Raw genomic sequence first — 22,136 nt, forward strand, 5'->3', positions numbered from 1 at the left:
ACTCGACATGAAACCTATCAAATGACATGGGATCGTATAGCCTATTGTTGTAACACTTTTGCACTGGGGGCAGACTAAAGAGCATGCGTGATGAGGTTGAAACAGTTTAAGTGAAACCAAGCTCAGGGACTTTGGGAGCTCCATGCATTTACCTACATGCACTGAATTAGCAGTAGAACAAACTTTACTTAATTGAGGATTAGCTGAGATTTCAAAGTTCACTACCCAGTAAGTAGTATAAAAAGCTACTGATTTTTTTACCATTTGCATTAGAAGACTAAGGATCCTTAGTCTGCAATGCAAGTACTGCCATCTTCCAGAGATGGCAGTGCTTGAAATGCGGGATCAATTATCGAGTTCTTGAACTAAAATCCAGAGAATACTTTGCTGAGATATTGAAAGAAAGTACATGGGTGAGCACAAAGTTTATTGTTCATGTTTAAATACTCCAGCAGACACAAAAGGAGATAACTCAATCTAGTTAACCGTATAAACCACATGAAATCTGACATTGAAAACCTACTTCAGAATCACAAACCATTTTTCCGTGAACCAAAACCATCTCTTATCTCATGGGATTCCGTGTCATATCCAAATGCACAAGCCATTCGCATGCTTTTGAACAAATAATTAGCAGATGCCAGTATCTGACTAAAGGCATTGTCTCCTTGTCCAGCGTCAAGAGCATCAGTCCTCCAGTTTAACATTTCTGATGAGTTTACCAGCTTCCTCTCAGTTCACCAACTAATTCAACTGTGGTAATGTGATATTCTCTAACCTCTGCTCTGGATAAGATAAGGAAAGATTTGTCAATGCCTAGTTAATGACGTCAATCCAACTAGAAAAGCATGGTAACTAGACATCAATCCAACAAGAAAAGCATAGTAACTAGAAGGAATTCAAACCAATATCTAAGAATGACCTAAACTCTTTTCATGACGTCCTCAATGTTGCATTTCAATAAACCATCGGTTTCAGTATCTCGGCTTCAACATTCAACAGCAAGAACTTTTTTATAAAAAGATCACGCTGTACCAAGTGAAAACTTCTGCTGACTTTGGACATGCGAAGTTGCTGTCACATGGATAAGGAAAACATGTTGACCAACGATTAGCTGAAAGTATCTCCTAACCATATGGGTTCCTAACGTCCTAAGGAAGAGATCTTGATGGTCACACACCAAAAGGTTGATAAGAGCTTTTCAATTTTGCATATCCCCTCCCACAAGTAGATGCCTGTCCTCGTTATAGGGTCATCACATGGGATGTATGCCGAATGTGCAGATAAATATTATAATATACTACTTATAAGAAGATTATTCCTCTCAACCTGGACTGCAAATTTCATAAGTACAAACAAAAAGCCAAAAAAGGCATAATAGAGAAAGAACAAAATTGACCTTTATGGTGCAGCAGTTTGATTGGAGCCGCTCATATCATCTTTCTTTTCTGTTGCAATATTGTCATCTTCTAAAGCACTGGAGCTATACACAGGTTCTCTGGCTTTCTGTCCAGAACAAGTCACTTGATCACCAAGGATAGTTGTTCCTGTGGGTTCCTTCATGTCTTGCTCTACAGGGAAAATCGAGTCAAAATGCCCTCCATCTTCTTCTGAATTCTTCAAATCATCATCTGAATCATCATATTCCAAGTTGCGCAAGATTTCAGGAAGAGTGAAGCCACCATCCTCTGTAAGCTTCATTCCCATCTCTATATCTATTTTCTCATTTGAGCTCATAATACCTTCACCGAAGTTTGGAGTCACCACACCCACAGCGTCTTCTTCCTCTACCTCGACAAATGCACGGAAATTGTTCATTGAAGGTGGGATCTTAGAGAAGAAAACTTCCCTAAGGTTTCCCATGACCCCCTTGTTATAGGGGTTCTCCTTTTTATCGTAGCGGTAGCGGAAGTTCTCATAGGTGGTCTGCACAAGCAGAAGAATCAAACTTTTGCAAGATTAATTCCTGGTAAATGCACAATCGGACATTGCTTTGAGAGGGACAGAAAGATCACCTGATTTGTGCTAATCAGATAGGAGTGGAAAACTGTTAAACCACCAACAAACCAGACCGCTACAAAGCAGTAGATAATGAGAAAATCTGACAAGTAATCATTTGACATAGCCTTCCAGATAGAATTTTTTGCTCTTTTCAGTTGTAGAAGGTCAATCCAAGAAAATGCGAACACATATATGCACAACACGGTTGAAGTTGATATAAACATGAAGAAGAATCGGTAATTACGCTGCACCAAGAAGGAAGGTAAGAAAGTTTAGTTAAGAAGTGAAAAGATCAAATGAGGGTGAAGGAAAAGCATTTTTAAGGTGCAGTTAAATTTCATATAAAAACCAAACAACATATCTTTCCATCCATGACCAACAAAAAGCATGCAAAACGAGTATGACTTCACAAGAGGAACTCCTACTAATTAAGCTCTGTATCAGTTCCCCTAATCAAGGAAATGCAGTCAATTTTCTCTAGTAGAAATTATTTACAAATGGATAATGTTGCTCTTTGCAAGTAAATGTGCAGACTTTTTGTTTATAAGTTCTTGTAGAATCTATAAACAGATTTTCCTTATGTAATTATCAAGATAAGTGTTCGATTCCGATGTCATTGTTTTTCTTATTGCAGATTCAGAGTCCTAGATCCTAGTGACATCAATCTTGAACTGGTAACACCTAACTAGGAGAGCATCATTCATGGACAAACAATGCACTTGCAGACCGACCTAGGCTTGAAAATTTCATTACAGGGTGAAAACACAGTGAATCTAATAAGATTCATTGGGAGATGCAAATTGCCATGGGAATAAATATAAGATATCATTGATTTGAATTTCACTATCTGGAAATAGAGTGATGTGTTCACGCACAAAAAAAAATCTTCAACTTACCTCACCATACTCCCGGCAGGTACAACTTAATTAAGATTGGACAGAAACAAGAAGGAAAAAATGACAAACCCATCTATATTTACAAAAACAGATTATATTGACATGGTTTATCAGGCTAAATATGAGATTTTTTTCTTTTTTTCTTTTTTTTAGAAGATGCTCAACTTAAAATTACTTACTATTCCAATGCACTGGCCAACCCATGGACAATGATGGTCAAATCTCTGGACACAATTGTTGCAGATTGAGCAATGAGAAGCACGAGGAGGACGAAATAGCAAGCAAGGATCACAGTACTTCACTTTTACTGGAACACCATTCACAATCACATCCTTTGTTCGGGGTAGTTTCATATGAGGTGTTCTCCCATTAACCCACTCCATTGATGGGGTAGTAGCATCAAAGGTATCATCTGATTCAGGAGGCTTAGAATTTCTAGGGACTATCCCAGGATCTCTAGCAGAAGTGACAAAAAGAAAAATTAAATCCTGCATGAAAATGTGTAGTATGAGTCAGCGAACAACCATACACAACAGGACATACCCGACTGAGAATCCAAGTCATCAGTATTCACATTGTAAATGTGAAGAATTTATCCAGTCGAATATCACTAGAAAACACTTCCTTGAACCGCAGTACATAAAGTTCCAGAAATGCAAAGTCAACACACATTCAGTTCATCATTTAGATTCTGGAGTGAGAAATTGTCTCCACGAAATGCCAATATGGGATGTGTTCTCTCTTAAATTTTTCTTTCAGAGTTTCTGTTGCATAGTCAAAACCCAAAGAAATAAGAGAAAAGGCATATACTGTAATGCATCAAAAGTTACATGTTACTCTGTGAAGATCAGGTTCCTCAAATTCTTATCTTGTAGATATTAGAAGGCATTGCTCGAGAGATGGATGGCACCGACAGAAAAAATATTGTTCCGCCAAGCACATTTAATAAAGCTTTTCACATATCTATGATTACCAAGCAAAACTGACGGGAAAAAAAATTCTTGCCAACTGAAAAGAACATTAACATGCAATAGGCTATTGAAAACAAAGTTTAATTTGTCAGTGTGATGGAAGCTCTGACACACATACCATAACAGCGAGAATAAAGCCGCCAATCAGTGCAGGCAATGCATAGGAATGATCTTCCATTTTGGAATGGGCTCTGATGCAGAAAGCAATTGCAGGGCCAGCAATAAGGAGGATCGAAAGCAACACGGACGCAACATCAGGCCCAAAAATCAACCTCCCTCCGCAGAAAAATCTCTGACCCAGAAAAGGGAGAAGAAGAAAGAGAGACAAAAAGTATTAGACATCACCAAACGGTATCATTAGTTCTGAAATTTCAAGATCCATAATCATATAAAGATCTATTGCTCCCAATCCTTCTTCTCAATTGCGCTGTCTCATGCAATTTTAAGACCACTACCAAATTTCATCCAAGGAATAACAAGTCCCTCCACATGAGCAGTTGACACTACAAGATGGTTAGCGATCAAACATAAACATACCGAACAATGGTCAATTAATGCACAGAGCGACAGCACAATCAACTACAAATCGCAAAACCCTCTAAGAAAAGAACGGCGAAGCACCCTACTCACACAAGCAGACAATTCGCTGATCTGGCCAAAGTACTAGAATGACGAACAAATTCCACTGACTGCACAGAAGCCAAAGTACCCACAATTCGCTGATCGCGGAATCGAAATCATCATCACAAGGAACGCAAAAAGGCAATACAGAACAGTTCACGCGCTAAAATCCAGGCATTGGAAATCCCACGAACGCAACCGCGTCGAACAGCACCAGTTCCAGATAAAGTAGAAGAACTGCATTAAAGAGAGAGAGAGAGAGAGAGAGAGACTCACATTGCTTCCCTTCCAGACCTGATAGAGCCTCCTGGGCTTGGCGTCCTCTGCCATTCTTGGCGAGAAAAGGTATCGACGACTACAACAGACGATGCCAGATATCGCTCTCTTTCCTCGCACCTCTCTCCCCGATCGTCGTCTTCACAGGGAAAGCATCGCCAAGAAAGGGAAGAAGAAAAAGAACCGAAATTTACCCAAAAAAGAGCATCGAAACGCAAACCCAGAAGACCACCCACTCCAAATTTCGAAACTTCGTGCAGTACGGCCCGGCAAGAAACTCAGCAAAAGCTGGAGTCGAGAAAGAGAGAGAGAAATCTTATTCAAATCGAACGGAATAACGACAGAAGAGAACCCAAAAAAACAGCGTTGTCTGCCTCTGCTCTCCGCACCCAAAAACCCCCCTCTCCTTTCCTCCTCCTCCTTCCTTCTTCTTCTTCTTCTTCTTTGTTGCTGTGAGATGGAACATTGGAATATACCATGATCTTGTCACATTACTGCTTCTCTCTCTCCTGCACAGAACGGTGAGGGGGCGGAAGTTTCAATTTTCTCGCGGGTGTCAACTGTCGTGCGCCCTTTTGTTTATTAATTTTTTATATTATTCTAATCATCTTCTGGACTTCGGGACCGAGGAATTAGTGGACACGGTAGTCTCTGGAGTTTGGTGCAATGTAACTTTTCGTTCGTTTAGCGATCTTAAGACATCGTTTCTGAATTCTTAATTTATTCGATACGATTTCCAAACTTTTGATACATATTTTATATAGTCTCTTGGGCTTTATAAAAATATTTAATATTATATTTGAATTTAAATTAGTGGAAAGATAATATTAAATATGTACTAAAAGTTCAGAAATCACATTAAACAAATTAAAAGTTTAGGGATCGCGTTGTATATTGAACTGAACTTTTTATTTGTTCAATGTGATCTTTTGATACATATTCGATTTAGCTCATTGAATATTAAATTAAATATGTATCAAAAATTCACTGACCGCATTAAACAAATTAAAAATTTAGAGATCATATTACCTATTATGCTAAAAGTTCATGTACCATATTAAAGAAATTAAAAGTTCTACTATTTATATGATTATTTCTTTTAGGATTAATGGGAAATGAAATAAATAAATAATTAGTGTTTAAATAATTAAAATAAAATAAAAATAAAAAGTTTACGCGTTTTCGTTGGTCCTCGGAGCATTGGTGCTGGTCCTCGAACCGACGTGCCATCACATTCACAGCTCGCTTGTTCTTCGTTTTTGAATTTCCTTTTCTTTTTTCCTTGTCGCCCGATGTTGTCTCTCTTTAATTTTTAATTTTTTTAAAAAAAATTATGAAAAATTATAAAAGCGCATAGACAATGGAATGTCCGACCGATTTGTCTTATTGTGTTTGATCCTCTCGAAACAACGAAGACAAATGGCCGTCGAGATTTGGGATGTGTGGAAGTCATGTTTATTATCATCAACGTGGGAGGAGGGTGGGCATAAGAGAGAATAAATTAGGATTGATTAAGACAAGAAAATAAAAAAGAGCCAATGACTCGGATTGATTCCATTAAAAGTCTCGAAGTGATGCCCTTGCGAAAGATTCATCCTAAGCTCATTCTCATCTCACAAGAAAAACCTCCAATTAACTCGAATTGACGGACAACCACAAAATGGATCTAACGTGAAGAATGACAGTTCTAGAGTTGAAAAATTACATATCGTTCAGGCGTGCACATTTTACGCGGGATACCAAACAGATGCTACCAGAGTGTAGATTTATGTGCGAGATACCTACTTGTTTTGAATTTTTTTTACAAGATGAAAATTAATTTATGATAAATGTATCATAAGGTGTCAATTTGAGATTTTCAATGGAATTAACCCCTTAAAAAATCAACTAATAATCAATACTTAAAATTCGTCTAACTTTTCACTAAAAAAATAAGAAAGGGAACTTCATATGGTATGAACCCTTCATAAGCTTATTGGTTTGCTCTCATCTATTAGCAATTTACAACCGCAACATCCAAACCATGCCAACATCTGTATCCTTCTAATGTTCGGCTAATCAAACAAAAATCCGAACTGAAGGTCTTTTTCTTCTTTGTGACTAATATTTGAATTAATTTCATTTTTTTTTCGCAAATCCCTAGACTCCTGGAAATTCTGTTCTATAATTAGATATCGACCATCAACATGCATAGTCATATATTAATTTTCTTAAAATTAAGTATGTAATCTTGTTATCATTCTTAAATTGTGGAAGGAAAGTAGGAAATTTCTTATTTAGGGGGGTGTAAATTCACATTAATATGATGAAACTTTACAAAGGGAGTAAATATTCTTAGGTTTCGAATGTTTCCTTGTTCTTTTGTTGTTTTGGCCAAAACCTTGTTCTTCCGTTGGCTGACTGGAATCCCTCGCCTTTTGTGGGCGGCCAGACAAGAAGATTCTCCTCAAAGGCCACGAGCAGATGTCTACTTTGCAAAATTTCTTTGTACCTGTCCAGTCTTTTCTCGTGCGCAAGTCAATGCAAAATGAACGCAAGAAGTCTTCAAATTTCATCTGCAGACTGCAATCAAGTCATTAAACTTTTCAATTGATATAATCTAGTCTTTTACTTAATTAAGAATGTACAATTAAGTCCTTTTGATAGACTAGTCAAAGCGTGATGGTTGGTAATGAAAAACAAGTCACCACTTAGTATGAGTTTAATTAGGATCTAACACGCGGTAACGCCCGGTAATTAATTAAGAGTCGTCCTGCTTGTTCATTCGTCCTTTAGGAGCCATCTCGGACCCAAGAACAAAGCGTACAGTACTACAACACGTGAATAAAGATTAATCGAGTGCTCGACTAGTCCGATGCACTCCATTATTGGCCACGCATGCATAGATTCAACGACCCAGCAGGTCGATTAGCCCTGACGCAAAGATCGATCTCAATCTCGAAGCTCGGCATGCACATGAAAAACGATAAGCACGCGTCACAACAAAGATCAGATGGCAAGACAAGTGATGATTCTGCGACTTTGCATCTCTCGCTAAAAAAAGATAAGGCTGTCCTTTTTCCTCGCGATCCCTGTCGTGGACACGGCGCTGGCATTTAGGTCGATGCCAAGGACGAGTCCCAGCGCCCTAAAGAACGGTTCGACCTCCGAGGGGAAGAAGATGCTTGATCGATGATACATCATACAAACAAAGAGGCCAGATTAGCGCGGAACAGATATTCCCTGTAGATGCCCCCGGTCCATTCGAGGAGCTGGTTTCCAAGCAAAAAGGAAAAGGAGGACATTCTCGACAGAGAAACCGCATTTTTTTGCTTGTTCTCCTCAACCAAAAAGAAGATCCTACTCTATTCTAGCAGGTAAGTACCGGGCGATCATTCATACAACGGAAAATCTCTCTCTCTCGCTCGTTCACTTCCGCTAGTCTGCTAGTTTGAAAAGGGTAACCTGCCTCAGCCCTCAAAATTTGAGCTCAAGTCCAACATATTCTCAAGTATCCATGGAGAAAGCAACAATGAACCAAGATGGAGTTGTAAGTATGATAAGAACGCGCCAGGAACTGGGCTGCCAAAAAGAGTTGAGAAGTATGTGCTGGATTCAATTCTCTCTCTCTCTCTCTCTCTCTCTAAAACGTATATGACAATCATGAACTACATCCATTTTGTTGCATTCATCCTCTGTTTTGAAGCTTGTTGTTGCGAACAAGAGATCACAGATCATCTTTTGGATCTGCCAAGTTACATGCGCGACTCCTCTATTTAATTCTCAGGCCGCATTTCATTTCAAGCTACTGCTGTATCCCTCAACTTTATGGAATGAAGAATGGGCTTATTATGGGAACCAGTTTGAACAGTGACAGAGAATTAGGAATTTTGCTTCGCTAAATTCAGAATGCAAATTTGATTTTACCTTGAATAAACAGGGTAACGACCGCATAAACTCGGCAATGCCTATACTTCTTTCTGTTCGACACTCCTGTTCAGCAAACAAGCATGAAAATACAAGATATATTCATGCTATGTGCTCTACCAACCAATAATCTTTCCTCCAAAATGACCCATTTTAGAGATGCCGTGCCCGGTTCCAGCTTTAGAGGAACTTATCTATAGACATTGTAATTATAACTGAATACACATATTGTACTTTTAAAAGGATTCAATGTAGCACACCCATTACACAAACATTTTTTCTCATTATGAGTATTATCCTCAAATCCCACCAAGGCTCTGCAACTGTTCATCATTTACTTTCCACAAGTTTGTACAGCAACCTTCAAATGTACAGCCCGACTGCCTTCAATTTAGTTAATTGCTTGCAATTTCTCTCGTTCATTTTCTTCATATGCAGGTTGATTTGCTACGGCAACTACAATTCAAGCCTCATCAAATGAATTTACTAGTCCACAGAAATCAGGGTCTCAACGTTTGAAGTCCACAAACAGCAAAATCACTGACGAGTTAGCTGCGGCAAAGAAACAAAAAAGCGCCACTGAGGGCATGCGGCATGATTTTTACACAATGAAGCCTGCTTTGAATTTCAGAAAACCTCTAGGCTGCATTTCGCAGGCAACCTTTTCCTTTCTGTTCCTTTGTTTAACTTAGCCCCTGAAAACTTCATATACTTCATACAGAGATGAAGTCGTGTCTATGAAGCAAAAGAAGAAACACAATACCTCTATCTCGGTGGACTGATAGATGCAATTTGAGGGGAGCCTGTATCCACTATTCTGTGACCCGAACTGATTTTAAGTCCGTCATCCAATTGCTGCTTTGGATACTTTGAATCTAGATGAGCAGGGAAGAAGAATGGATCGAATGCAACAGATCCCTCTCTCTCTTTTCTCTTCAACTTCTCGTCAACGCCACCATAATCAAGCCTCTGCAGAATACCTGGAAGATGAGGGTCGCCCTCCTTCTGAAGAGAACCCCCGCTTTCTATGTCAAAGTTTCCTCTAGAAATTACATAGCCTTTCTCAAACTCGGAGGTGACAGATCCGCCGGTCTCATAGTCTGATGTCCAAGTTCGAAAATTGATCATTGAAGGTGGGATCTTGCCAAAGACAAGCTCCTTAACATTTCCTAGCATTCCCTTGGTATATGGATTCTCCTTCTTTTCATAGCGATAGCGGAAATTCTCGTAGGTTGTCTGGAAGAACCAAATGCCAAAGAAATGGCAAATTTAGACCACAAGTTCATGGGGTTCGACTCATCGAGAAAGCAATGAGAAGCCAATTTCTATTGGTTGCGTTAAATAGAAATAGAAAAAATCATGCAGACATAACAAAGAAAAGAAAGATAAAAAATAATTGGCCCTGCAAAAAATCAATGACTCGTTCTACTGCACTGGAACTTTGTTATGAGTAAAGCTATCTAGTGGTTAATGAAGCGTGGCACCACACGAAGCTTGCAGAATTGGCAAAAACACATGTAGTGTCGCTCCACAAGTTAGAGATACTTGCCAGAGACAAAGAAGAAACCAAAGGAGACGGAAGTCATAAAAGCAACTAAAGAAAAAGAAAAATGAATGTGAAAGAGAATCCCGATTAAAAAAATTATATATTTCAAATAGCATCGGGAACAGATAGCATCAAGAGAGTTACCTGGTTGGTGCTGATCAAGTAAAGATGGAACACTGTGAGCCCGCCAACAAACCAGAAAGCAATGAAGCAATATATTAGTAAAACAACTGAGAGGACATCACGCGACATGGCCTTCCAGAGATTGCCTCCTTGTCGAATAATGTTGATCCACGAGAAGGTAAACACGTATATGCACAAGAAGGTTGATGTGGATATGAAACATATAAAGAATGGATAGTTACGCTGCAACAAAAGTTGATATGAATGATTCTGTCAGTTTCTGGCACCATGGTGCTCAAACGACGACAAGATAAATACAAAGGATTAGAATCTCTTTTTGTAGCAATATCTTCAAAATGCTCATAGCAGCAAAACTGTGTTTTCAGATACAGGGATAAATACAAGATGTAAGTTATGAAAGCTCGTTGACTTAAAAGTTCCAGAATAAAGAGATTAAATGGGGGATTGAACAGCATAATTAATGATAACATGCAAATAACTTACTAATGCAATGCACTGACCAACCCATGGACAGTGATGATCGAACCTTTGCACACAGTTGTTGCAGATGGAGCAATGAGAAGCACGTGGTGGTCGATATAGCAAACAAGTATCACAGAACTTCACTTTTACTGTTTGACCATTCACTTGTACATCCTTGGTTCTTGGCAGTTTCAGATCTGGCATTTTACTATTGATCCACTCTGTCGATGGAGTAGTTGCATCGCATACTTCATCTGATTCGGGTGGCTGTGAATTTCTTGGAATTATACCAGGGTCTCTACCAGAGGTAAGGAATAGAAAAATGAAGTCCTGCACAGATTTTGGACGGCTTAACCCTTGTAACTAAGCAATGCCATTAATTTGCAACATGTGAAAGAAACATTACACGAACCAACCAGAACAGTGAGGACCAATCCCACAATCAGAACGATGTACCCAAATAGTGGATTCACTTCACCGATTAGCAAAAGCATTTTTATGCAGAATGTTATTGCGGGGCCTCCAATGAGGGTAGTGGTCAACAACACCGATGCAGCATCTGGACCGAAGACCAATCTCCCACCGCAGAGGAATTTCTAAGAGACAAACCAAATTCATCAATCAACTTGAAGACAAATAAAAGGTGAAAATCTCATCATCCACATCAAGATGGCAGATCAGCCGCATGGGGGAAAGAAGTCAGTCTTTAGATCAGAGAAGCCTTATGGTCATCTAATAATTAATTCCTGGATTTTTTCCGCTGAAAATACATGGTCCGACTAAAGCCGCATCAACTTGTTATGATTTTGAACTCATTTGTGAGTCAACGATATAAGATTTGAGCAGCAAAATGACAAGGTTAAACATGAACAACCAGCACATAAGATTCATTTAGCAGGCACTTTATAATACCACACACCACAATGTCAAGCTTCCAACTGAATACTCCAATGCTCATCAAGATAATCTGCAATTATTCATATATTTTTTACCTGTCAATGTAGCCAAAAGAAATTATCGAACATGCATATTTGCAGAAAGGAGATGCCAACATGACACATTCCACTCAACAAATGAAGAGATCACTCTCAGATATATTCAGACAAGCATGTAAAGGATGTTGTTGAGCGGTGAATAAGACACATAAGTAGGATTATGCTAAAGAGGCGCCTTCTCTTTTTCAAACTATTCAATGTCAAATCAAAAAGAATCTGCCGGCGGCGTCCAACACGACCCAAATGAAACCGAACCAAAAATGGGCCAATGCACAAAATGAAATGACATCATAAAAATGGAAAACCAGAACACAACACGATGGTTCAATCAAGAACCCGACCCAATCAGACACAGTTCATTTCAAGAACAAAGAAAAGCTCAACATGTCAAATAAAGAAACCGCCTTATTAGCAGCCAAGATTACGACATGCAAACACAAATGGAAACTCAGGGAAGAAAAAGATTACATTGTTACCCTTCCAAACTTGGTAGAGCCTCCTGGGAAGGGCTCCAGGATAGGCTAATTCTTTGGAGGAGAGGCCACGATCGCTTCCACCATCGTCATGGTTGTGGACTTTGTTCCTGCTCATCTTCTTCTCTCACATCTGCAACGGTTCGACCCCCTGTTTTTTTTTCCCCCCCGAAAACACCACTCGCGTTCTTTCTCTTGTTATTTTGCAGGATTCCTGCGGGTCCAAGATGAGAAATTGGGAGGTGGTGTTTTCAGTTTCCTCACATCTTCCTTCTCTCTTTTGCCAAAGAAATAACTGCTTCCCCCCTTCACCACCTTCGCCCTGTCAGCACCATCATCTCTACACACACCACGTCCTTATCTCTCTCTCTCTCTCTCTCAACAGATTCTTGTCCAAATTCGGCAAAAATGTTCCAGGTTAGTGCGACGTTTTCGCGCGCAAAGCCGCGTGAAGAACGAGGAAAGGACAAGACACGACACCCCATTTGCTCGGCTCGGGGATCTCATGTCCCTGTTCAGGCGGGCGGGCAGTTTACCGTTGTCAAGTAGGTTTAAAAACTGTCTGAATATCAAACAAAATTATATGACAAATCCTTCCAGAATTCAATTGTCGCCTAATTATAAATTTTCCGATCCGACCCTCTTAAATATATTTACCGGTTCACTTGTTCCATTCACGCATCCTTAATCTAGTTATTAGTAAAAGAATGTTCAATTATGTCAGTTTTTCGATAATTGTATTTATATATCGCTTGAAAATGAATTTGGACTATTGCTAAATGGTAAGTCCCATGGGATTCGAGCAAGTTGTCGGTTGTCCATGATTATTTTCGTATATGCATTGAATTCGCTGAATAGTTTCTCGTACCTAGGTTTTTAATATCGTGTCATGATTAGACACACAATGTTTATAGTTAATCATTAAGGAAGTCCGATTTAATAATATAACTCAAGAGAATATTGGATAAACTATCATGCGCCACGTCACCCCCCAGATGCTATCCACGGCAGATAGCCGAAAGAACTAGTCAAGGACAGCTCTATCCGAATGGTAAGTGGGCCAGGCGAACTTCGCAAAACAAGGAAAAACATGCATCATCATCATCATGGCAACTCCTATTGCCTAAATCGTTTCTTTATGATCTGACTGCTGCCTTATCGACACGCCATCATCAATTCATCATCATCATCGTGCGCCGAAGAATCCACGTTAGCACTGACATTGACATCTGAAAGTTGGCTTGCAAGACAGAACAAGACCCTTTGTGTTGCCTTGTAATCCACTGCTAAATGAGACTCTCCCTTGAAAGCAAACCCAAAGGTCCACTACTAAGCATTCATTTAGTAAATGGCTTTGCAGTGGCAACTCCACTCGCTCTGTGTTCGTGGGTATAAGAAGTCAAAGTCATCGTTTATCCACAAACCCAATCATTGCTTTCACTCATCTCTTCTTGCAGATTCCAGTTTCTCCTTCCCTCTCTTGGATGTTCAAGAACAGAGGCCTATCAGCTACATAGTCCAGGTAACACCAGTGTGTTTAGTAGCTCGGTAAGTCCGTTCGTGCTCTTAGACTACTGTTGAACAAAGTCTCGTGGTTTGTCCAATGTATCCATTACTAACGCTGCGTCTACTTCACCAGCATTAAGAGAAGCATTTACATATTGAATTCTTTCTACTTGTGTAAGTGATTTGCTTCCACCCACCTGGCCAAGTGAGTTGTAGATGGCTCTTTGACGTACCCTATGGAGTATTGCGGTTAACACTAGCAATTTGTGTCCAGTCTTTGAATGTATGCATGGCCACATCCAGATCCACGTAGCTATAATTTTTCTTGATTCCTCTTATTTGGTTCCAAAGATTGTCCTTTTAATTATTTGAACATACTTCTGTGTGTGGGCTTGTGTGTGCACACCTGTGATTGGGCACCACAAATATGTATGTGGCAGCATTTGCATCTGCGAGACAGGATGTTTGTTTATGTCTGTGAGGAAAATTTGATGTTTTGGCTTTGGATATGGTATTGGTGATGTATGTGCCTGACTGTGAGCCAATAGTTATGTTTGTATTTATCGGCAGGAAATATTGAGAAATCTGCTTCTTTTTTTATCCAAGTAGATTGCGCATGTCATAATAATATTAGTACACTTAGAGCTTCAAATACTCATGGCTGTTGGGCGATGAATTTTTCAGTTTTGATTTCCTCAGCTGTCACCTTACGTTGTCAGCAAAGTCGATAAATTGAGTCAGTAACAAAAGACTGACAAATGACGAGGTCTCTAATGAGACTAATCAAACAATAACTAATCGGCAACTCTGTCTTTGCTTTCCAGAGATTGAATGCGGGAGGAGAAAAATGGGTTCTCACAAGGCCTCGTCTAGCAGATTTTTTATCAACGTTTTCATTGGCATCTGTTTTGTGTGGCAAAGCTTTGCTCTCGAAATCGACAAGAACCCAAATGCACAGCTGTTCGTAAATGCCTCTGAAGCAGCTGGTCGGCCAATACCAGAAACTCTATTTGGTATTACCTTCGAGGTTTGTTCTTGGCCTGCCAGACCACAGCTATTAGCCGTTGCTACAGTTTCCTTTTCCCCACCATCCACTTGTAACTTAACAGCATTGAGTTCAAGACTAACTGCTTGATTAGCAGCTACTTTGGTCGGTCTTAATTTGTTCAGCCGCTCAAATGACTGCATCTTTTTTCGTAATGCCTGAAGTATGGCTGTTGCAGATAACGGGATGAATTTTTCAAAAGAAACAGCACCTTTGATCACATATTTGTTTATGTCTTGTTTTCCCCTGTTATATGTTGGGAATTAAGCATTAAGCATTTCTCTGACTTTTTGGCAGGAAATCAACCATGCAGGGGCTGGGGGATTGTGGGCAGAACTTTTAAGCAACAGAGGTCACATATAAATCTTCCTGAATTTTATTTTCTTTTTTTTTTTGGAGGACAGTGTGTGAATATGGAGCCACGTGTCTTTTTCAAGTAAATATGCATATTAGATGTGTACATAAATCCGAATGAGATTGCTAGTCATGTGGCCACCTGAGCTTAATGAGCATAAACTTTTAGACCAAGCTTTAAGGTGGGAACCTCTGGACTTGGATGAGCACCAGCAGCTGTTTAAGTACTTAATGTTCTTCAAGCATACAGACTTGCACACTAATTGCCCAGCTGCACGTGCTCTCATAGTTAAGCATAACATGTGTGTGGAGAAATATTCATCCAAACACCTTCATACCATTCCTGCATTCAGACAGGCACAATATGTGCTATGACTCACAAGGTCATCACAGAATGTTTTCCATTTGAATTGTTAACTATGGCAGTAAGCTGTAACTGTTCTTTCTCAGATTATCCACATATTAAAATCCAGATTATACATTGGATTTCCAGGCTTTGAAGCTGGGGGCCAGAATACCCCCTCAAACATTGACCCTTGGTCTATCATTGGCGACGAGTCATTACTGATTTTATCAACGGACAGGTCGTCATGCTTTGAACGGAATACCGTTGCTCTGAGAATGGATGTGCTCTGTGATAACCAAGGAACCAATGTGTGTCCAGCTGGGGGAGTCGGTGTATATAACCCAGGGTTCTGGGGCATGGTTAGAACTTGGATTTCTATTCCTGTCAGATCTTGGTCAATTTTTTTATGCATCTACTTCAGTATAAGTTTCCTTAATAGTCCTTGATGATATACTTAATAGTCCTTGATGATACTTGCTTCGCTTTACTTTCCCCCTCCTGGAATGATTATATTTTGCCTGCCTTTAGAAGGCTTTAAACCATCATTGCCTTTTTCCAGAATATTGAGAAGGGAAAGACTTACAAAGTAGTGTTTTATGTTCGATCATCAACATCAATCAATCTATCCTTGGCCTTGGCTGGCTCAAATGGGACGCCATTGCTGGCTAGTGCCAACATAAGGTGCACACTGCTAACTATTTTTGCCCACATAGTTTTGTCGATTGTCCCTTAGCAAATGCGTGTTGCCTTCTTAAATTCTGCGTGTCTTTGTAGTGCATCTGATTCAGATGTTTCAAGCTGGACAAAGATGGAGTTTCTATTAGAGGCGAGTGAAACAAATCATAATTCGAGACTTCAATTGACAACCACCCAAAAGGGAGTGATATGGTTTGATCAATTTTCAGCTACGCCTCTGGATACTCACATGGTATGGCATGCATTCCTTCGCTGGAATCATCAATGATTGTCATACAGAATTGAGAAGAGTCTTTTGCTATTTAAGACTACTATAGCTTCTGTCATCTACTGCGCATCCTTGTATGTTTGTATGTTTGGAGTGCACTGTGCACTGATAATTTTTTCTGATTATATGAAAATAGAAGGTCATGCTTAAATGTATAACAGAAGGAAGTATATAGTTTGTCACAATGTATCATTGATGGGCTGAATTTAGAATTGGAGGACGTCTAGAAAATTAAAATATGAAGGTGTGCAGTTTCTGGGCATATACTAATATCACATAGCTTCTACAATCAATTCAGCTTCTTAACCTTTAAAAGATGAAGGTGTTCAAGTAAACCATTTTGGTGGTTCCAGAGTGCAAAAAGTTTTTCAGCTTAATCATGTTCATTTGTTTCATGATTTGAGTCACAAGATTTGTTTTTTTGGGAGATGCAGGGACATGGTTTTCGGAATGATCTCTTTCAAATGCTTGCAGAAATAAAACCACAATTTCTGAGATTTCCAGGTATACATAGCCTTGACAGTTGAGCTCTTTCCATCTTTACATTTGGAACCTCCGTTGCCCTCAAATGTTAGGTCTAGAACTTAATTCAAGCCCTTAGTTTGACAGTAAGTACATCAACCTCCACCCGACTATGGACTGTGCTTTGATACCATTTGGAGGATCAATGCCCGAATCCATATGGAACAAGCTCCAAAAGGAGCACTCAAGTGTGTTTCCCATATAAATCTCTTTTTATATATCACTTCACTACCACTCTCCGTTTCATCTAAGACTCGGGGTGCTGCAGATTACGTCCTGAAGCTCAGTCCTTGAGATGAATCTAACATATTACAAGCCATTAAGCCAATGAACCGAGTAACTTTTTTGCTCTAGCTTAGAACGGAACAATGACAGATTGTTCTGTTGCTCGATAACATTTCCTTTTCACTTCCTGCTGCCAATGTTCATAAACTGGAGCCAGACCGTTCTTTTATTTAGTCCCCAAAAATCGCAATGTAATATGTTCCCTCACAACCATTGTAGGTGGATCTTTTGTGGAAGGTGAATGGTTGACGAACGCATTTCGCTGGAAGGAAACCGTGGGGCCCTGGGAAGAGAGGCCTGGCCATTTTAATGATGTATGGAAATACTGGACTGATGATGGACTTGGCTATTTTGAGTTCCTCCAGGTTGGTATCTCATGCTTCTTATAAAACTGTCTAGTTTCTAGACTATATAAAACCCTCTTTCAAGGACTTCAGTTAGAAATCTATTTTTTCTCATATACTTACCCTCACAAAGTTATCTACAGCTTGCAGAGGATCTTGGTGCATTGCCAGTCTGGGTATTCAATGGTGGTAATTTGCATAGCTTTATAACATGTTGATTCCACATACCCTTGAAAAAAAAAAATAAAGAAACCCAACTTTATTTTGCAGGGTTCAGCCATAATGATCAAGTTGAAACTATCAGTGTGCCTCCTTTTGTAAAAGTATGCCCTTAACCTGATCCTCACCTGGATGCATATTATCATGTTTGGTCATCAATTTCAATTCTTATACTGCGGTTGCTAACATGAAGCAAATGGACGGTACAAGTGAGAACTGTGAAAGGGCAAATGATTGTTAGGAATTTAGGAAGTACTTTATAGCTTGGTTCTGGTTTATAGTGCCCTTGAAGATTTTGAGTTGATTTGTCCCTAACTTAAAATATTTTGCCGCCTCTGTTATAGGAAACCCTTGATGGTATTGAGTTTGCTAGAGGTGATCCAGATTCTACATGGGGTTCAGTTCGAGCTGCAATGGGACACCCCGAACCTTTTGACTTGAGATATGTTGCTGTTGGGAACCAAGATTGTGGGAAAAAGAACTACCGAGGTTTGCTTTCTATTGCAATCCTCTTTCTCCTAATATTCCCTCTATTCTCATTTTATCTTTTTGTTACATCTAACGAGTAGTTGCAAGATACACCTTGGTTTGGAGTAGAGATATCTGGTTCATATTCTCTGTTAATGAATAGAAGTTCATACCTATCTCAGCATATTTTTGTGTCTTTGGTCTATGTAGTAGGTAGCTGTCTGCATTGAAGGAGCGGATCACATAATTATGCAGTGTTCTTTCATTTATGGTGATTGATTTAAACTTGATACCAGGCGCACCTGCTATTTAATTTCATGGACAGAACATCTTAATAGATCACAGGATCGTCTTCTCAGAACCTTGTGGACAGATTTTATATATGAAGTAGCGAGGATTAATAAACATGCCATCAAAAGTAATATGTAGTTTTGCTGATGTCAAGGCACTATAACCAACTTTGACCTGCCTTTTCGCCTTTCGCTGAGGTTTTTTGACACAAAGTTGCTTTACATTACTGACATCTGGAATTGCGTTTCTTTTGCTCCCTCTTGTAATATACCCTGATCAAAATTTTGCCTCATATAGAAGCAGGCAATATAACGTCCTTCGATCTGATAAATTCAAATACCGTGATATTGCACCTCCTTCATATTATCTGTAATGTAAGTCCCTAGAAGATTGTTACCATTTAGTCTGTGCTATTGATTATGGGGACGGGTTGTTGTTTTGCTCAAGGAACAGCAAAATAGTTAGGTCATACCAATTTCTTAATATTGCAGCTAACAAGTTTGTCCTCTTTCATTTTCATTGATGACCAGGCAATTATCTCAAATTCTATGAAGCTATAAAGGATGCTTATCCGAACATGCAAATCATCTCAAATTGTGATGGTTCTTCTGGGCAGTTGGATCACCCAGCCGATCTCTATGATTTTCATGTAAAGTCTATTTTTATCTTTCCAGTCAAGAATTCTTCTGTAAATACAAACCCATTAAACGATGACATCATTGCTTCTTGATAAGGTCTACACTTCTGCGAGCAACATGTTCTCAATGGCTCGTAAGTTCGATCAGGTGTCTCGAAGTGGTCCGAAGGTGCGTTCAACATGCCTTAACGTATTTGAGAGGTCAGGTGTGCACATGAATAACCTTCAATTTTGGTGCTTTCAGGCTTTTGTCAGCGAATATTCCGTTACAGGAAAAGACGCAGGCAAAGGAAGTCTCTTGGCAGCCCTAGCTGAAGCTGCATTCCTTCTTGGGCTAGAAAAGAACAGGTCTCTTTAATAATACATTTATAAATAAGGACCTTGTGATATCATCTGTATGATAGTCTAATCTGAGAGAAAACATGAAAACACGATGGCATTTGTCTTTTTGTTCAATCAGGATGTATTGCTGAAGTGTCCCCATGTGATCCACGATAGTGAAGCTAAGATTTCATCATCTCTCATGCCACTAAAATGAGCACTGTCAATGGTACCATGCATACAGATATGTGTTTAAATGAAAAACCAATGCCGACATAAATAATACTGCAGCTATGGTATATCTATATGTTAACACTTGCCCACCCATGATCACACATATTTACCATAAGTTTCAGTTGACATCTTCTCAAATATGGTATACCTGGGAAAATATTAATTGCCATCATAGTATTCAACAGATTTCACTCTCATGTCTGAGATGAGCTAGTATGCTCCAACAATATTCCAGAACTAAACTCCCACTTGACCTAAATATGAAGACAAAAATAAAGTACTTTTGCAATTTTTCAATACTGATATACAAACTACACTCATCTGCATTAAGTGCCTTAACAAAGGACTAACCCTCGAATGGCACTTTAGGTTAGTTTTCCTCTTCATGCAAAAAGAGTAAATACTAGTTAAATCTCAATTTCTACATTTTCGCAGTGATGTTGTTGCAATGGCAAGTTATGCGCCACTACTCGTGAATGAAAACGACAGAAGGTGATTTCTCTCATTCTTTTACTTAAGATATCTATCAGTTTATCAAGCCATTTGAGAAGCGCAAAAGAAAGCAAGATTCTTCCTTACTGACACCAACCTGCTTCATTCAAGGGCTACTCCAGACACGATCGTGTTCAACTCTTCGCAGCTGTATGGAACTCCCAGCTACTGGATGCAAACTCTTTTCACAGAGTCAAGTGGAGCAACCCTTCTTAACACAACATTGAAGTCAACCTCGACATTACTTGTTACATCTGCTATCTTATGGAAAGATTCTGCTAATGAGAAGAATTACATAAGAATAAAGGTTTGAAATTTGTCCTTTGCAAACTTAGAATTCTCTCTTACTCATGAACACATCCTTGTGTTGTCTCTCCCATTTGCCTATCGACCAATGCCTTTACAACCAGACTCTGATGGAATGAAAATGAAAATTCTGAATAAGGAAAGGAAAATATGAAGCCAATGATCAAAGTTTTCTTACTATTTGGTGCACAACCAATCAAATTCTTTGGCAAAGAAATTTATAGCGTTGTCATGACAAGACCGAACATATACAATGAGTCATAACTGGTTGAGCATCATTTGGTAAAATAATTAAAGAGCAACTGCATATGCTCCATTAGCACAAAAAATCATGCATGTTACATTGGTTGCTGATTTCGCAGATACTTATTCTTTGTTTGATTAGGTTTGTCAACATCATGCTCCTCTTAAGATTGAATATGCATCTACTATATTCTTGTTGGGCAATATAGTGGCGGTTGAGTTTAGAATTTTCAAATTTTGCAGGCTGTGAACTTCGGAAACAGCTCAATTAATCTCAACATATCTATTGGAGGATTTGATACAAATTCTATTCAATTGTCCGGCTCTTCAAAAACTGTCCTAACTTCTGGAAAATTGATGGACGAGAATTCCTTTCAACAGCCGAAAAAGGTATCTTCTTTTTTTATTGCGTACATATTTGAGTTATCACGTCCTAGTCTCCAACGCTCATCTTTGAGGTCATGCTGTCTCCTGTCTACATCGGCCTGGAGAGGTCGTTTAACACTAATAGTTCTAGCTGGTTCATTTGTTGAATACAAGCCATTATTTATCTTCTGATTATTTTCTTCAATCAGACTTTTACAAATGGTACCTCGCATATAGGAAATTTTCCAGAATTATATGATTCAACACTTGCTGTAACTTGCTTAGAAATTATATAAGCAGTCATTTCAAGAACCAGGAAAATGATGAGTTTATGCGAAGTTAAAATTGCATCGCAGCATATTTGATGTATCTCTCCTGAATTAATGCAGGTGGCTCCAAAACAAATTCCACTTAAAAGTGCAGGAAAGGACATGCAAGTCACACTCTCCCAATATTCTTTCACTTCATTTGATTTGTTAGAAGAATATACCGGCTCAGCTCATCTTCAAGATCCAAGTACTAAAAGAGGTCTGAAGCTGAAGACGAACGATAATATCAGTGACTCCTGATGGTTAGACCTTTTGCCTCCCAACCCTTCAGCCAGCAATAGCATGCCTCAAATTCATCTTTGGGACATCTTCTTAATCCCAGCTTGAGTGTTAATTCCTACAATATGTTTTAGATCCACTTTGTGATACATAATCAGTTAATCGAATCTCACAAAATCAATACGACGATGACGACAGATTTATTTTTCGACTGCTTGTGGCATTGTGACAGATAGTTTCACTTTGTCTTTTGACGCCCATGACAGGAAGCATTGATAAGATGAATTTGGGCATGCCTCCCACAATTAAGGGTGAGAAACCTTTCCGTACAGTATAGCCAGAGATGGCAATTCT

At 39.2% G+C, this 22,136-nt stretch overlaps 3 protein-coding genes across 6 annotated transcripts; 1 reads left to right on the forward strand and 2 right to left on the reverse strand.

Moving 5' to 3' along the window:
• Positions 1-357: 357 nt before the first annotated feature.
• Positions 358-5,336, reverse strand: LOC104425412 (probable protein S-acyltransferase 4). 2 transcript variants are annotated; one of them, XM_010038110.3, is made up of 6 exons: positions 4,766-5,336; positions 3,987-4,160; positions 3,077-3,385; positions 2,016-2,246; positions 1,400-1,926; positions 358-780 (listed from the first exon to the last, which is right to left on the reverse strand). In XM_010038110.3, the coding sequence occupies exons 1-5, from the start codon at positions 4,817-4,819 to the stop codon at positions 1,402-1,404; spliced, it is 1,293 nt and encodes a 430-aa protein (XP_010036412.1). In that variant the 5' UTR covers positions 4,820-5,336; the 3' UTR covers positions 358-780; positions 1,400-1,401. The 2 variants fall into 2 exon arrangements, with proteins under 2 accessions (XP_010036412.1, XP_039161411.1); XM_039305477.1 differs by having other exon boundaries at positions 358-785.
• Positions 5,337-9,158: 3,822 nt separating this feature from the next.
• Positions 9,159-12,826, reverse strand: LOC104425411 (probable protein S-acyltransferase 1). 3 transcript variants are annotated; one of them, XM_010038108.3, is made up of 5 exons: positions 12,287-12,826; positions 11,240-11,419; positions 10,845-11,153; positions 10,362-10,583; positions 9,159-9,907 (listed from the first exon to the last, which is right to left on the reverse strand). In XM_010038108.3, the coding sequence occupies exons 1-5, from the start codon at positions 12,407-12,409 to the stop codon at positions 9,437-9,439; spliced, it is 1,305 nt and encodes a 434-aa protein (XP_010036410.2). In that variant the 5' UTR covers positions 12,410-12,826; the 3' UTR covers positions 9,159-9,436. The 3 variants fall into 3 exon arrangements, with proteins under 3 accessions (XP_010036410.2, XP_039160385.1, XP_039160384.1); XM_039304451.1 differs by having other exon boundaries at positions 12,295-12,384; XM_039304450.1 differs by lacking the exon at positions 11,240-11,419.
• A 780-nt stretch (positions 12,827-13,606) lies between these two features.
• LOC104425410 (alpha-L-arabinofuranosidase 1) lies at positions 13,607-21,993 on the forward strand. The gene is made up of 18 exons (XM_010038106.3): positions 13,607-13,813; positions 14,622-14,824; positions 15,140-15,194; positions 15,690-15,901; positions 16,102-16,223; positions 16,317-16,470; positions 16,941-17,010; positions 17,533-17,678; positions 17,801-17,846; positions 17,928-17,980; positions 18,221-18,365; positions 19,166-19,284; positions 19,370-19,441; positions 19,517-19,620; positions 20,263-20,319; positions 20,431-20,626; positions 21,112-21,258; positions 21,624-21,993. The coding sequence occupies exons 2-18, from the start codon at positions 14,645-14,647 to the stop codon at positions 21,801-21,803; spliced, it is 2,058 nt and encodes a 685-aa protein (XP_010036408.2). The 5' UTR covers positions 13,607-13,813; positions 14,622-14,644; the 3' UTR covers positions 21,804-21,993.
• Positions 21,994-22,136: the final 143 nt, after the last annotated feature.

The sequence above is a fragment of the Eucalyptus grandis genome, chromosome 11 (assembly GCF_016545825.1).
Source record: "Eucalyptus grandis isolate ANBG69807.140 chromosome 11, ASM1654582v1, whole genome shotgun sequence".
In the NCBI taxonomy this organism is placed as follows: domain Eukaryota; kingdom Viridiplantae; phylum Streptophyta; class Magnoliopsida; order Myrtales; family Myrtaceae; genus Eucalyptus; species Eucalyptus grandis.

Coding starts and splice junctions, on each gene's coding strand:
- LOC104425412 (XM_010038110.3), bottom strand. CDS start 4,819: ATGGCAGAGGACGCCAAGCCCAGGAGGCTCTATCAGGTCTGGAAGGGA. Junction 3,386..3,986: donor GCTTTATTCTCGCTGTTATG/GTATGTGTGTCA, acceptor ATTTTCATGCAG/GATTTAATTTTTCTTTTTGT. Junction 2,247..3,076: donor TTGGCCAGTGCATTGGAATA/GTAAGTAATTTT, acceptor TTCTTGGTGCAG/CGTAATTACCGATTCTTCTT.
- LOC104425411 (XM_010038108.3), bottom strand. CDS start 12,409: ATGAGCAGGAACAAAGTCCACAACCATGACGATGGTGGAAGCGATCGT. Junction 11,420..12,286: donor AAGTTTGGAAGGGTAACAAT/GTAATCTTTTTC, acceptor TTTGTCTCTTAG/AAATTCCTCTGCGGTGGGAG. Junction 9,908..10,361: donor ACTTGATCAGCACCAACCAG/GTAACTCTCTTG, acceptor TGGTTCTTCCAG/ACAACCTACGAGAATTTCCG.
- LOC104425410 (XM_010038106.3), top strand. CDS start 14,645: ATGGGTTCTCACAAGGCCTCGTCTAGCAGATTTTTTATCAACGTTTTC. Junction 14,825..15,139: donor TATTTGGTATTACCTTCGAG/GTTTGTTCTTGG, acceptor ACTTTTTGGCAG/GAAATCAACCATGCAGGGGC. Junction 21,259..21,623: donor CCTTTCAACAGCCGAAAAAG/GTATCTTCTTTT, acceptor GAATTAATGCAG/GTGGCTCCAAAACAAATTCC.